The 17,041-nt window shown below is 41.2% G+C and overlaps 1 protein-coding gene across 1 annotated transcript in view; it reads left to right on the top strand.

Moving 5' to 3' along the window:
• pid1 (phosphotyrosine interaction domain containing 1) overlaps window positions 1-16,554 on the top strand; it is a 30,725-nt gene extending 14,171 nt beyond the window's left edge. The window contains exon 3 of the mRNA XM_020095303.2: window positions 13,975-16,554. Within this exon, the coding sequence (XP_019950862.1) occupies window positions 13,975-14,478 (504 nt within the window). The 3' untranslated portion in view covers window positions 14,479-16,554. The remainder of the gene's footprint in view (window positions 1-13,974) is intronic.
• The last annotated feature ends 487 nt before the right edge of the window (window positions 16,555-17,041 follow it).

Genomic DNA, 17,041 nt, shown 5'->3' with positions numbered 1-17,041 from the left:
TAGGCATCTGCTAGAGTGCTGTCTATTTACTGATCAGATACCACGTCTTTAAAGTATATTGGTTTCACACAGATATAACTGTAATTTTTTTCTCAAAAAATCACTTTTTCTTCATTGCCTCTGGCAAGTGCTGTTGTAGAGCAGGGAATATGTGATTTCCAGTAGTGTGGCGATAGCCCGATCTAGCGAACGTGTCAACAACTTGGTAATATTTCATGCTGGAAAGTCCCACCAGTAGAGCGACAAACTAGATAATAAAATTATTTCTATGGCATTAATTCTCTTTATGTAATTGTTTTTCGAAGGGCCAGGCCAAACAACAATGACGGCAATCAACACTTCCATTCAGGGTTCGTAGCATACAGATGTGAAAATATGTTATTATATTGGTTTTTATTTTTTTAAATGCATTAGTATTGGCCCAAGACAAAGTCCAGTAGTCAGAATCGGTATTGGGAAGGACACATGGTATCGCAACATCTCTACTCATAAGTAAATAAAAATGGCAGAAATTGCCCCCGTACACACACACACACACCTATTTTGTATAATATAGATGAAGTATATAGAAAATGGTAACAACGATATGGTAATACATCTTTAATTCAGTGAAGATGTTTTTAAATCTATACTAAACTCAGTGAGGTTATGTCCGTTCTCAGGCTTCTGACTCATCAGTATCCCCATGTTCAATGTGTCATACTTAGTTTCTAATTGATCATACCTGTTCTTTTTGTGTGACAAATTTTAAGCAGCTGTTTATCTCAACACAACAGTGTAATGATGCACAGTTTTGAGTGTAAGGTAACAGAGATATGCAGCAGCATCTTGTATCATCCTACTGGCAATCGCTGCTGTGATAAGATAAATATTGATGTATTACCACGGTGAACGCTGCACATGATGAACTTGGTATCCCTCTCCCGTCTAGTGTGAATGCCAGTCTCCGCTCGCTGCCTGCTCCTCTCTCTGTACAGGCTGCTCTTTCCAGCGTTGCTGCGAATGCCAAAGCCATGTTGCCATGGATACCACTACAGCTATTCAGCAGAATACCATCCACACACACACACACACACACAAATATTCATTTCCCTCATCTGTCTACCACCTCCTCATTTACAATTCTGTCTGCCTCGCTGCATGCATTTGTTGGCCTGTGTATTCTGTCTTGTGTAACTTCCTGTCTGAGTCACTACCTGACTGTCTGCATATCTGTCTGACCACCTGCCCCAGCACCTCTGCTTCCACCATCAGACCTCAGAGAGTCATTATTTTATTTTCATGGGAGAAATATCATGGGAAAAAACTGAGGAAACAATGGTCTCATTTTGCCCTCCTTTCCCCTTTCGTGATTGGCCTTTAAATAGTACAATATGATACAATTTATTATCCTCATGGTCTATATTCCCCGTCTTTTCTCTCTCACCCGTCTCCCTCATTCTGCTTTCTCCCAGCCCCCAGGTGTTGTCCCAGTTTGCAGGCAGGCAGGAAGGCTGTCTGAGGGCTGCCGAGCCCCTGCCAAAGCTAACAGCTAGCAAGGATGAAAGGCTGCTCTCATTGCCCTGCCTGGCCTGCTGCTGTTAAAGTGGTCCACTTCACATCTATTGAGAAAAGATAGTCAATGCTCTTTAGAGCCATGCCAGCTCCACCCCATGATAATAGAGGAATTACTTTACTGGATACTGCTGAAAATACAACGTAGCTCCTTACCTGTGACTTTATTGTGGTTTAAATAAATCTTATCTTCATTTACAAAGGGTAAAAAAAAGGGAGATTTACCAACACATTTACAGTAAGGAATGCACAGTTTGGTTAGTGATTGTAACCTTTAACTCTCTGCTCGTGCTCTTCAGAGTCATTCTTGTCAGGCCTCACTAGTCAAATAACGCAAAGTATATAAAATGGTAGACTGTTGGTCTGCAATCTGTATTATATCGAATGACCAGCAGAGGGTGACTCCACTGGTTTAAAAAATAAGTCAATTTCTATTGAAGCCTGAGAAATGACTATACTTCTAAATCGGTTTATAACGTCAGTATTTCCCTAATGAGTTTATGGTCTCAATCGGAGCCTTTTCAACATAGCATGATGTTCATTATATTAACTATTGTCCCATTCAGTGTAAAATAGCAGATTAACCATGATATGCATTAGGTGGTGAATACAATGCGTTTGACAGCTAGTACCGTCCAATGAGTGGAGGTCACAGGTGTGGGTGGGTGTGTAGTGTCCTCTCAGTCACACTAACCACCGCTTCCTGGTTACTTCTTGTTCTAAAAAAACAAGATGATGGTGCTGTCTGAAATGCCAAACTCAAGGCTGCTGAGTGGTAGTTTACAAACGTAAATGGTGGGTTGTCACTTGTTACCATGAATGCAAAGCTGCCGTATTTATGATTAAGTTGTTGAGAGTAGAGCTGTCAATTGACAATATTGTGATTCCACCTACATCATTGTTCCAACAAGAAGTTAATTTTATGGGGGCGTATTAACTAGACTATATGACTAACTACAAACTACATTTTTTCTTAAGCTAACCAGCTAGCAACTTGTATCTTCGAGAATTCCCAAAATGAAGGTATAGAAAACTCAAAACCGTGAATTTGTATCTGTATTCATATTGATTATGATGCAGTTTAAATATTTGCTGTTAACGTTATGGCATTATGTCAACACTCAGGAGGAAAGAAGAGAGGTAGAAAGAAACTCTCAGAGATTTGACTTTAAGCTGTGACTGGCAGTGATTAAACCAAGTACTATTGCCAGAATGGGACTAATAGGCCTTAGTCACAAAGATGTTACAGTAGAGAAGCATTGGTGGTAATAATAAAGTCCATGATGGCTGGAATCCATTTAGCTGCTTCAGTGTCAGGGTCCTGGTGCTGGATTGGGCTGGCTCACCTGTCACCCTGTCGTGACTTTCCTGGGACACCTAAATAAAACTCGGCCATTACTCATGTTATCAGTAGCATGTGTGTTCTTACTGCTATGACAAGTGAAAATGTCTGCCTATCGTCAGTTAAAGTCAAAGCTCTTCTACCTCTGTTTCTGCTTTTGCTTGACCAAACCAGCGACAGTGCGTTATTCTCCTACACTGACATCATTCACACTCGCAGTGTAAGGCAGGCTGGTCCTACCATGTCTTTATCTTATCTGTCAGGCAGAGAGGCTTTTTGTCCCTCACTAATTGGTATGCTGATGTCAGTTAGTGTGCTGTACGTACCGTCGCTTCTCTAGCGAACAGAGAACAGAACGCACAGTGATGACATTTATATGATTAGTAACCTCCAGGGTGAGATGACCGGTGCTCCTAGTTCCCTGCTAAATGTGTATGTCTGTGTTTGAGTCTGAGGCAGCTTTTTTTTATCAGGGTTTTTGGACATTAGCTCGCTTTGTCATCTGTAATAGTGTTCAACATTTTCCAGGTTTGGTCTTCCTAGCTTAAATAGTTACTGCAATTTTCTTTTTGGACTACATAGCTAATGGGAGCAGCAGACAAGGGTCTCTGTGACCACACTTAAGACAATGTTCCTCGTAAATATAAAAACGTATAAAACACAAAGGAAGTTTCCTGCTTTCTATTTTTTTTACTGTTGCAGAATATTTGTGAGCATACAAGGACAGATGGATTGTAAGGACTCTTAAATCCAATAGCTAAAGTACTTGCATGCTCCTGTTCTGCGTAGGTAGTGTAGTTACAGTCGACATATGTGGAGAGGGTATTGCTATCTGTATCAGGACTTAATAGAAAGCTTGGAAACTAGAAATTTTAATAATTTGGAAAGTTGAGGGTTTATGTTATAAGCTTCATTTTAAGAATTGCTGCGCTTATTCGTTAATATGAAAGTTAAGTGTTGTAGAAACGAAGTCTGAGTGGATTGTGGTTCGAAGGTGAACTTGTGTGATGTGGAAGTCTGTGCTGCAGTTGAGGGCTTCTCTCAGATCCCCTTATTAACCTGAGCTGTTTGTCTCTTCTCTGATATAAGACTGGACCGTCAGACCATGTCTTATATTTAATCATCATCTTTTTCTTTATTACACTCACAGTATGCTCTTACAAAGCAGGGCCAGTACCTGCTGACAATTGAATGCTTGCCAGGTGAAAGTGCATAGTGAAAGCGCTACCGTGTTTATGACAAATTCTGCCTGCCTGCCGAAAATGGTAGAAACTTTATGGATGTCTTAACAGGCCAGAGACAGGTGTCAGTCTGACTGTGACAGATGGGTCAGTGTGTCTGTGTAGGAGAAGAATGGTCTAGTAAATGGTCTGTATTTATATTAGCTTTTCTGTTATCGATGGCCGCTTTACAGTACAGCTTTTACTATTCACCCATTCACACACATTCATACAGTGCATCTATGTGTAGTACTTTCTCTAACACACATCACTAGACAGTGTGAGAGTGATGTGTGTTAGAGAAAGTACTACACGGAATGGGGAAGACTGAGATTGACCCACGACCCTCTGGTCCACCTTTTGAGCCACAGCAGTGACAGCTGAGAACAGAACGCAGCATAAGGTAAAAGACCACCACCAAACTGTTCGACAATGAAGCAAAGGTATGACAATGAAGCGAAGGTGGCCAAGGCGTCACAGTGCCCCTTGAGTGTTTTTCATTTTGTTTAACTTAGATATCACTTTGACAGGGCTCCAGAGTGCAACCGTTTTTTTGTAGGTAACAATCTTCCCAGTACCACTAAAATGTTCTCTGGTTACTCATGTGTGACAAGAATCATGATGGCATGATAAACATAGCGTGCCTCTGGTGGGAGTATGTGCTATAACATATGTACAGTGTAACACAAAGCCTTCTCTGTGCATAAATCTGGATGAGATAAACCCCAGTGTGCTCTGGAGGCTGATCCTGATGCGCCCGGCGCCGGAGGATTTGACTAAACACCATTTGTAATGGCATCAGATAGTGTATGTAAAGAATAGTGTATGTAAAGAACGAAGATTTCAGAAACATTTTATGACCATCATTGAAATATGGAGAATTTCCACCTATAGTGGGCTATATGGACGAGACTGAGGGGTGAAAGCTTCTTTCATATACACTGAGGTGCTCCTGTCTTGACTTACATTGCAACACTAAGACTCTGTTTTGTGTATACACACAAACACACACACACACACACACACATACAGCACCTTCTTCTCACTGCACAACACAAACAAGCAAATGCACACAGAACTTTAAGAAAAAAAACCCTCATCCATCTTTGCATGCCGTGGCAAGCGGAGCCAGCTGTACTTTGCTGATTCAATAAGTTTAGAGGAATGTTAACAACCTCCTCAGGAATGCTGCGTTCCCAAGCAGTGGATTTCCAGCCATGTTGGGGGATCCAGACGCGGGGGCCTACTGAGGGAGAACGCCTGGATAACCGTGTTTAACAGTGGGACACTTGTTTTTTAACGTTAGAAAATGCTGTAACATTTTTATGTGTGACTCAGTAACTGTCTTTATCCCAATTTCATGGGACTGACTACAGTCAAATTGAAGTTGAAATCTAATACAGATACATTGAATATCAAATCCACACTTGTTGGTTAAAAAAAAAATTGACCGAGACACAATTTACCTAAAATATTTACATTTTGTGAGAACAATTTCTTCTCATTAACAGACATTCATTGATCAGCTATGTCATTAAATCAGATAACTGGGTTTAATATTGTGTTTATTAATTTAATATAATTGAACTACAAAATAAGTTTTAAATAACATTTCCAAATGTCCAGGTAATGAATATTCACCAATCGGCTACAACATTAGAACTGGTTACCTGTTTTCATTTAGGTTGGATCTCAGATACAAATAGCAGTGCACCCCTTGGGTTAGGATCAGGCTTAGTGAGTTTTCTCTCGGGCTCGGACTGGTTTGGCTAGAAATAGCTGCCATGAACAAATCTAATATTTGTGGTAGAAACAGAAACAATCACAGTGATGAATCATCTCAAGCTATTAAGAAAACAATACAAAGTTTGGATGGAGAGATCTTTGATATCACTGAGAGACAGACTGTGTTTTTGTCTGCAGCAAAAAAAGCTGTTTGTCCTTGGATCGCTGTCTGGGAAGTTGCCTAATGCTGAAACGACAAGTTCCAGACGTGTTGCTGACTGTTTGTACCTTCACATCACAGTCTGTTCCCAGACTGCTTCTGATCCAACGGGACCAAACTGCTTTCCTTGTTCTTCTCTCAGTCCCTCTTTCCTGTCATTTCAGCCCCTTTCTTCTTCTTCGCACTCTCTACGTTGCCAAAGCTTCTCCGCAGGGACAGGTATCTCTTCACTGATTCCTCTAAGTCTGTCTTCCTCCTCTTCCTCCCCTTTTTCCCATACCTCCTTTCTATTGCTGATAGCTGAACCAGCTGTGGCCCGAACAGCCGCAGCAGCTGCCCTAGCTCTACACCTCTGATACACATGCATGCCTGTGAGGTTACACGCAGATACAGAGACAGACACAGACACACAGACGGTGTGTGTGTGTTGTGCGTGAGTGGACCAGTATGTTACTGTCTTTCCCTCCACTGGTTTGCTTGCTGGGCTGCGGAGGTTTCCCTCTGTGTATCTCTCACTTTCTTCTGTCTTTCTTTGCATTAAGTTGCTTTCTATCAGCTTCTCTGCATATTCTTCACATCTGTTTATCGCTATAAGTTTCTCTGTCCGTCTGTTTCTCCTTTGTTCGTTGCATAATTGCGGTTTATCAGGCATTGTTGGGTTTTCATCCTGTGACTCATCAGAAAATGTTAAATGTTAAAATCTGTCTGCCTCATTCATCATTAAACTCAGACTGGATTGTAGCTGGCATGTAGTGGTGGCAGAGTGACTGTATTGGCATGCATGTACTGCAGTATGGTTTTAATGAGTCAAGTATTTTGCAGTGTTACAAACATGCAGATAAATGACTTAATGAGGCAGCATTTGCACAACCCCTCTGATGATTATTATATATGTGTCTTAGAACAATATGCAGATTTATGCTGTGATGTCTTTCCGGACAGACACAACAGTTGGTGGACATTTTTGCAGGGCTACAGATGCACTCACTGAAGAATTAGTTGGAAAATTGCAGTACAACCATAATGTAGGAATTTTTTCAAAATCTGATTAATATGTATCAGGGACTTTTGCTCTTATGTTTTTTTTTTTGAGTTGTTGATTTTTCCCTTCATGAATTAAAGGTTGATACCACTCTCAAAGCTGTTCTGTTAATATGAAGCTCCATTTGCAGGGAAACTGCCCGTCTAGCTCCTCAAGCTAGCACTTTTAAAGGTAGCTAATTAAGAGGAGAAATAAAATGTATGTATGTATGAATAGGGTAATGTAAAGTGTTAGTATCATTGTAGCTGAAAAGATTCCGATATGTAGATTTTTTTCCATGTCCCACCCATTAACATGGATGTGTCAGGGTTTATACCTTTTACTGCAGCCAGCCATAAGGGAGCAATCAAGACACTTTGGCTTATTTCTTGGGGAGCCGTCATGTCGTCCATCTTTATATACAATCTGGTTTTCCCGTTTGTTAGTCTTTAGGCTAAGCTAGCTAACCAGCTGCTTGCTTGTGCTCCATATTTCTCACACAGACATGAGTGGTGAATCCTCTCATTGCAACTTAAACTTTTCTGGCCACTTCTTTTAACCTTCCCTAAGGCTGCAAACTGTAGCCCTCTATCGACTTCAGCTGTCTCCTCCGTGTCATACACCCTCCTCCTTGCAGGTCTAGCGGCTCATCAAGAGTCACCCAATCGAGGAGTAAGAAAGAATAGAAAATGACAATAACCCCCACAAACCAAGAGTCAGTAATGGTGGCCACATGTCTCACCACACATGCTAGTGTTTAACCACACTCCTCCCCCCATCTCAGTGTCACAAACACTCTCACTCCATTTCATTGTTTTTCTCTCTCTGCTATGAAACAGGTACACAAACACAATTAGTTTTGGAATCCAGTGGATACTTCACATCTTACCTTGGCATAGTTGAAATTTAAAGTTTCCCAAACTGTTTTTTTCCTCTTTCTCCCTCCAGCTTGTATGTCTGTCTGTTTTTCTGTCAGTGTAGAATTCCATCTTTGCAGCCCCCAAAGGCCGTAGTTCCTGTAACTCATCATTATTTCTGTCTCTGTATTGCTTCATGTAATGCACTCAATATTTTCAGTTTGACGGTATATAACTGTTACCAATTAGCCTCGGAGGGGGGTGCACAACAGTAGATGTGAGGATAGAGGGGGCAAAAGAGAGAAAGGAGTCCTGGGAAGAAGGGACGACAAGAGACGCGAAGAGTTTAGGACAAAGAGGAGAAACACATGGAAAGTTGAATCAATGGGGATTCAGTAGCTCTCTGAAATGATTTAAGCTTGCCTGTCTGAGACTGAGACGACTGGTGAGCGGGCTGCCAGAGCACAGGACAGCAGATGTGTTCTGGTCTGGGACAGAGTCGATTAGATGTATCAATTTTGTGCATAGCTTTAAAAATAAATAATAAAACCCAGTCTGTATATAAAGATAGTGGACTTGTTTCTTCTTCCCACTCTTCAGAGATGAAGCTTTAATATCACAGATATAAATGCTGCCTTCTTGCGCCGAAGACATCACCTGAAGCCAAAGTCTGTGCAGTAGCGATCAGGGGATGGAGCCGCAGTACCAAGTCAGTATCAGCTGTCAATCATGAGGTTTCACGTCGTTTTTATAGCATCAAATAACTAGCTAAAACCAAACTTCCCAGAAAAAATAGCACTTGAACATACAACAGTGTGATGAGAGCTACCTAAAATGTCAGAAACCATATTTTAGAACATTTTATCTCAAGTGTAGGCCTACTTTGACTTTCAGTTTGTTCCATTTCTCATCCATCAACATGGATGAGGCAGGATTTTTACGGCCTATGCGACAGCCAGCCATCAGGGGGATATCTAGATGCTTTGGCTTCACTTTTGGCGAGCTGTCATGTTTTCCATCTTTGTATACAGTTTATGGACAGAAAAGCTGTTCGTTTCTTCCCTTCCACTGAGTCCAACCTGAATCATGCTTCTTTTCTGTTTCTTTTCCATCTGCAGAATTTTACGATCATTTGGGTCAGTGTTTGTCTCTTCATTGTTCCAATTCATGATTTGTACATTTGGAAACTGTTTCGATGCGCTCACACACTCACTCACACTGACTTTCACTCACAGCTGTAGCTTTTTAAAGTCGCTCACTAACTTGTCTTGGATCCACCTCTGCAATTTCCTCCCAGACATTCAAACTGTGCACAGATCCACCTCATGCTGTTGTTTTGTGTCCTCATATTTAATTCATATGGTGTCTGATGTTAGATTTGTGCTTTTAATTTCAACGTGATCACGGCTCACTGGCTTCTTTCAGTCTGCAAAAGTATAATTTTCCTAAAAGTTTGCCAACAAACCAAAACTACATCATGTACGGTGGAGCCGATACTGTGATGACGCTTGTTTCTGTGTTATTCTATCAGAGGTCGTGGTTTTAAGTCTGAACCTTATTTTTAAGGAGGAAGAACTTTTTACGAGGACGTATCAAAGCACATTCTCCATTTAAAACATATTTCTAATTGTGGTATTTCTGCTGGTGGATATTAGTCACTTATTAGTTATTGTCTGACAAACTATCTGTCTTTAAGTTTTTATACGTTTGCAGGTCAGTCTGAGGTTTTTGAGGCGGTAAGTGTTGAAAGGTTACAGCTGTGTTCCCTGCACATTTAAGCTGGTTTCCATTTTATTTCACCAGTCACTGTATTGTATTATGTTTTGAGGGGCAATGACACTTGCAGCAGTTTGAACAGTTTCATCCTCCTGTGCATCAAGTGGTTCTCTACTCAAATTCCTACTTGATTGTGACAGATTGAATGGTTTGCCTCCAACATTATTTTTGGAAGGGAAAAAAAATTACAATCTAAAACTTTGATTAATTTCTGCAAAGCGAGCCTAAACTGGATGGATATTCCACTTGATCTCAGTCATCTGCTGCTTTAATCTGAAACAGTATTTAATGCTTCACTAAAGCCTAAATAGACTCTTCCCACAAAACTCCATAAGGTTTATCTTTATTAAGATATATATTCATATTCAATCTGCATCTGCATACATGGCAGTGTATATAAATTGGTGTATCTGATCTAAGGTCGCATTGAAGTATGTGACAGCCATGATGGGCAGTGATGGTTACATGATAAATGAGCCTTTAAGTTGTTAAATGGCCATTTGTTTGGTGCTACAATATAATTGCAGCAAAATACCTCACAAAGATACAATAACCATGAACCACAACTTTGTCAAGAGTGTCAGAATTTACACAAGTTACATAAATTAAATTGAACTTGTATTGCTGAAATCATTGCAGTGTATTCAAGCAAGCCCAATAATGCTTGTTTGGCTTTTTTGTTTTTGAGTTGCTGTTCCAATAGTATGTAACCTATTCACATTTTTGTCAATCCATTGACATGTTTCAGGAGGCAAACCTAATAAACTCCAGATTCACTTTCACATTTAGTGCACATAAATGAACAAACTCAGCTTCCCTTCTACATTTGCAAAATTCTCCCGCAGACGTCATTTTAATACCTGGTGTAAATGGGCTCAGACTCGTCTTAAGTTAAAACCGTTGAATTTGCACTATAATCCCCCCAAAATCATACGCATCCAACAAGTTAGTGAATTTTTTGTATGAGCACAGGCTGATATGCAGCATTTCTTTCTATCTCTATCTGTCCTCGATCTTTCTTGTAACAATTTCCTCTTCAGCTGCATGTTTGCTTTGGACTTAGAGGAAACAGAGTCTAATGTTTGCTCTGTCTGGTGACCTCCTCACCTCGCACAGTCCTCACTTATCTCCACTGTACACACACACACACTCAGACACACACACACGCACACACTTATCTTATTCTAGTTTATCTGATTTGTACTCATCTGTTCATGTAAGGTAAAAGCTACTCGGAGGGAAACATTCAGCCAAAACTGGTCAAACTTGTAAGAAGTTTGAACTGTTTTGGAAAGAAAGAACAGAAAGAATTTGCTGCTCTGATAATCTTGTGAGTTCCGTTGTTGTTTTTGGACTTTACTCCTGAGCTAATACCATCTTTAGTGTGCTCATTTCTTTTTTTTCTCCTTCCCTTACGCTTGCTCCAAGTCAAAGGTCACTAATAGGCAGACACTGGTCTGGATTTGGACCCAGACTGCGGCCTACCCAGACCTAAAAACCGAAATATCATTGAGAATTGTTGTTTTCATTCATATTTTGACAAAGTGCTTGTATTTTAAGGGGTGCAGCGCCTCTAGCCTTTATGGCAGCAAGTTAGCAACACAAAACACTTACTGACCAATTGCACACATTGTATATCAACATGTGATGTCACTCAGCCAATCAAATGTGGGAGTTCCACTTAGCATTCCGTCAAACAAAAAAAAGCAAAGTTGGGCATTGTTCTTATTCAGGCTAAATAGCAGGTGGCTGCAACTCTTCACCATGCCAGCATTATTTATCCACGCACATACATCATTTTGTAACATGACAGCAGAACAGAGACAGTAAAGCAGACATGTATAGATTGAGAGAAAACGTTGGACGACTCCCAGCTCCTGTAAGAAAATAAAACCTGGCAAAGCAGTCATCCTTCATTCAGCTAGGAAGTGAGCAATCAGTAGAAACAATCACAGTTTAAACAAGTAACTCAATATCAAAATATGATTATCAGAGAAAAGAAGTCCATAATGACTCTCTCCATGTCTTTTGACATACTAACAGCACACTGAATGGCTGAAGACTCTTGGCTCAGTCTTTAGATTTGTTGGCTGACTGAGTGACTGACCGCCTTCTGGCTACGAGAGGGTGTCCGTGTGGTTGACTATAGCAAACTGCCCAGCCTCCACGCTGCTCCTGCAGACCTGTGGTAGTCAGCTGATTGATGGATCTGGTGTGATGTCCCACCCTGTGGTCACTAATGAGAACCATGTTTGAGGAGGCAGCTGCTTTCACTGCCTGGAACTCTGGATCACTGTTGCATATAGGAAACCCTCAAGGGCCAAGTCATGTAAAACTATTGTGTATAAGTGGATACAGTTCACCCCCAATCAGTCTTGTAGCTGTTATGACAACATTTAGGAAAAATACGAAACACATTTTAATTCACCTGATTTTCACATGGAATATTTTACATCACTGTTCTTGGTCAAGTTCACAGAACTTAGAGAAATCCTGTTCAGTTACATTACTTACTGCCCAGAGATAAGACATATCTCTGATGGTGGCATAACATTTGTTGCTAAGAGTATTTTGAGTTTTTTATTTGTTACAAATTCTCATTTCAAAGAACATTATTTTAACATATTGTACTTCTACTTACAATTTCTCACTCGCTCACCTCTTCCTTTTGTTGCTGCTCCATTTCCCCATTATTTTCATTTTCGAATTTTCGAAGACCTTTCGAATTATTTCATTTTCATATTTGTATAAAAGAAATTGTTGTTGGCATCATAGCTCTGGGTTTATAAAAACATTGTGAATGTTTTACAAAGATATTTGACAAGTTACTACAATTTACTTCAGATATTAGTGCCTGCGCTACACGTTTTTACATCTGTTTGCCTTTATCGTAAATGCTATATCTATCCCACACAGGACTAATTGCTTGTCTAACGGAGAGGCTGGTGACTGGCTGGCTGTTCTACATGCTGACTCTGAAAGATCCCATTCAGTCAAAATCATAGCAGAGAATGAGGGCAGGTTGACTAGACGGGTGCAGTCAGATCATGTGATAAATAAAACAGGACCCAAGCTTCTGCTTTATGTCTTTTTCTGGTCCTTTGTCAGTCACTCGCTCAGTCATGCTTTATGCTTTGGTGTCTGTTGATCTGCTGGGTGGACTTTTCCCATATCAGCATCATAAAACCTTGCTTTGGGATAATAGTTCACTTAAATTTCTTAAGGGAATGGTGTTATCAAGACCACAGACTTGATGTTGGGCGACGAATGCAGGCCACATCTTCTGCAAATGTTCCAGACTGTGATATGATACCAATCTTCCCCTTCAGTATTCACACTTATCATTGCACTCGTGTTTTCTGCAGCCGTGTGTCAAATGTGGGGCAGCTGTAATGAACTCTTGAGTGTGCAGAGTATTCCCCTGCCCCAGTGTAAACACAGAAATGAGTGAAAACTCTTTGAGCGTTTGACTCATAGCAGGCTCCTCCTCGGTGTATTTTTATAATAAAGAACACCATGTAGAGAAAGCGCACAAGTCAGCCATTATTCCTGGACCAATCTCGAATTGGCCTCATGCCCACAGAAATCTCCAGCTTTGATCACTTCTTATCTTTCTCTCTCTCCCTCATCTCTTATCCCTCTCCATCGACTCAGTCTATCACTCTCCTGGTATGTGGTGTCATTACTATGGTATTCTCTGGTTCTTGTTGCAGGTTGCAGTTTCTCTTTGGGAAATAACATGAGCTTTGTTCACGTTCTTGTGTGCATTACCAATCCTAGTCATTCCCAGGTCTCGGCTGCTTACAAAATGTAACTGGGGGTTCGCATTGAAAACACATGGACTTTGGAACACTTTGACTTCTGATTTTCGACGCACATCTTCTGAACCACTTTTTTAAATGCTTTTGTGCGAGAGAACCTATGTGAAGATTTAACATGTTCCTACAGTTTTTATTTCTCAATTTATTTTAAGTGACTTCTAGTTGTCACTTTTAGGTTGTATTGTTGAAATTGACTTTGAAATGTAAAATACATACAATTTTAATAATATAATTGTCTCAGTATGACAGCATGTCACCCTGGGATTCTGTTATTTCCAGTTATTAAATCTGTTTTTTAAAAAGAAATGTCTTTTGACATATCACACCCCTGTTATTTCATCATTGCAATTTATATTTAACTGCATATTTACATCTCTTACATGTTGCACTGTGGGAAAATTTTAGTCTAATAGCATCTCTGTGTCTCTTTTACTGCAGGTGACTTACCTGGGTAAGGTGACTATCTCGGGAACCCAGTTCCTATCTGGCTGCACAGAGTCAGCAGTGGTTGGTCTGGTGGAACGTCGTGCCCTGGACCAGCAGCAGCAGGGCACCTGCCCTGCAGGCAGCTCTCTGCTGGAGATTCGGCCCTTCCAGGTGCGCCTTCACCACCTGGATGACCACAGCGAGGCATCAGTAACCATGGACACCTATCAGGTGGCCCGCATCGCTTACTGCACAGCCGACCATAGCGTCAGATCCAACGTATTTGCCTGGATCTACAGGGAGATCAACGACGACCTGTCCTTCCAGATGGACTGCCATGCTGTGGAGTGTGAGAGTAAGCTGGAGGCCAAGAAGCTGGCGCACTCCATGATGGAGGCTTTCCGCAAGACTTTCCATAGCATGCGCAGTGACGGCCGCATCCACAAGAGCGGCTCATCGGATGACTTTGCCGAGGACTCATCCACCCCTGAAGACACGACCCCAGATGACGGTTGAACAGAAACTCGCCTAAATTCCTGATCTCTCCCCCGTCTTAACAAAGTGACGGGTGACTGGAAGGATGGACAGATGACCTGCTTTTTGCATTCTCCCCTACTATCTCTCTTTCCGTTTTCAATTGGGAATCAAATTAACTGACCCCGTGAACCAACACACCCAGGATAATGAAGTCATTTTTTAAATACTGTCAAGGGAAGGTAGATGGAAAAGGAGTTACAAAAGACTTCCATACAGGGATAACAAATAGCTGCCACTTTGAATAAAGACCCACAAGGGCCTTTTTAAGCACCTCTGTAATCGCCCTCAAGGATTAGACTCAACAGTTCCTTTTTCAACCACTGTCGCTCCTGCACCCAGCAGAAACACAGTTTGTGGTTCTTAAGCTTTTTCATCTGAGAAACAACAAAATGTAGTCCCTGTTCTTCTGACCCCAGCTCATTATAAACCTATTGCTACTCTTGCCATGTTGGGACCCAGCAGCACTAGACCAGTGACCTATTTTGGGTCCCAACCCAGAGTTTATGAGACTGTTGGAGCACATAAATTCCTTAAATGTTAAATTATGTGGATCTCTGTCACAATGCCTTGGTTATATAGCAAATGACGATGTGAAAGAATAGCTCAGCCTTTAAGCACTGCTTCATATCATCACTATAGTACCTTAGTCCAAACCCCGAAATGATTTTGCTGGCATGGCTGTTACTCATGTGGACGACGGAGCCAGAGCTTCTACGTCTGTCTCTGTTTAAGGTACTTGCAGATCCGAGTATGTTAAGTTTGTTAAAGGTGCTAAATGATTTTACATTTTAAAAGTTCTCTCTAGGCTGAATGCCTGGGCATGTCTCAGACAACGTAATCATCCACATATGGCTTCTGTTTTAAGTAAACCAAAATTCAGGCTGGATTTTGCCTGTCGGATTATGTGCCTCACTTTCCTCTCACATTAGTTTGGTCTCTCACCCAAGTCCGTGTGCGTGTATGTGACATTTCTTTGTGTGTTTCTGTGTGTGTAGGTGTAATTGCTTACTTTGGTACTTTGTGTATATGAATGTAACATGTGTGATGATGTGCATCTCTGTGTGAAAGATAAAAAAGGTAGAGGGAGGAAGATTAGAGGGGGGAAGGGCCTTCTCATCGCTCCTGAAGCATCCGTTTTTGATGCGTACGAAAGTGTTTTAAAATCAGATATGGTACTGTGACCATTTGCCACGTTTTCTTACTTTAACCCCGTATGAAATGAAAGTATGAGTCTGAATGTGCCAGTCGCTGAGGTCGTAGGCACCTTAAAATAAATTCCCAGCCGTCCAACGAAACAAGTGGCGCCTCCTGGCTTCTGCTGAATGTACGATGAGTCTGACGTGCTGTGAGCAATTCAGTCTCCCACGATCTCCTCACGTCCTTGCAGACTGCCACACGGGGAGCGCACCGATGATGAGTTTGCTCTGTTGCCCTGCAATGCCTCTCTGAGCAACTTAGGCGCCATTGCGGAGCAAAAACTCGCCACAGCGCCAGGCTACTTTCTCCTTTTTTCTAACTGGACTGTGTTGAACATACTGGACGCTATCAGTGGAAATGGTCATTGATCAGTGACTCAAACAGAATGATCAGAAGACTCTGGTCAGCACACACTCTCATATACGCACCCTACATACGACTATACATATGTACACATTGTATTTGAATCTCGCTCAATAAGCTTATGTAAATACAAATGTATCGCTTTCCAAATATTACAGTATAAATGTTGATAGCTATTTTAAATAATAATAAAAAAAATGCTGAGAACATCATGCGGTACAGAAACAGTGTTATAAAGCCTACTGTGAATTATAAGTGGAGAGCCTGATTGCTGTGTGTTTGTGTGAGTGTGTGGAGGGAATGTATGTGGTGAGGGTTGAGTATGGACAGGAGAGAGAGGTGGGGGGGATGTTTATAAAGCTCTAGATTACTGTGTCATGTCTGTCTGACAGCTCAGACGCGCTTTAAATGTTCAAAAAACAGTGTTACTTCAGTGTTTTCTATACAGTGTTTGCAAAGATCAAGAAACAATTGCATATAAAGTATTTACCACGAGCAACTGTGTGATGGTGATCAGTTTTTTGTTTCTCAAACTCCACATGTCCATCCCTGCTGTCATCAGTTCCAGGCTGAATTTATTTATTTTTTCCTTAAAACAGTCTGCAGCTCAATTTTTAAACTTATTGGATTCCCCGCTGTGGCTGTGTGTGGGAGGATAAACACAAAGCATGTTCAGTTTCAGAACAAACAGAATGAATAACCAGATGATGCTCAGACAGGATGCCAGGACAGATGTAAAGCGTAACCACACACACACACACACTCACACTTGTTCCCGCTGACTGGAATGTGATTTTTTTCTCTTCCCCCTGAAACGATGAAAGGTATAAATTCCGTCTCGGTGTAATGTTTGGATGTGGCTACAGTCTTAACACAAAATCTATTCATTCTTGGTTTCCATCCGATTATAATTGCCGGGCGTAGGTGGAGGTTGAAATACTTGAAACCGCTTTCAGGCTCAGTTGTGAGCAGGTTTGAGTGT

Source organism: Paralichthys olivaceus, chromosome 11 (genome assembly GCF_024713975.1).
Source record: "Paralichthys olivaceus isolate ysfri-2021 chromosome 11, ASM2471397v2, whole genome shotgun sequence".
NCBI lineage: Eukaryota > Metazoa > Chordata > Actinopteri > Pleuronectiformes > Paralichthyidae > Paralichthys > Paralichthys olivaceus.
Note: the sequence above shows the minus strand (reverse complement) of the source record. Positions and strands in the feature narration are given on the sequence as shown.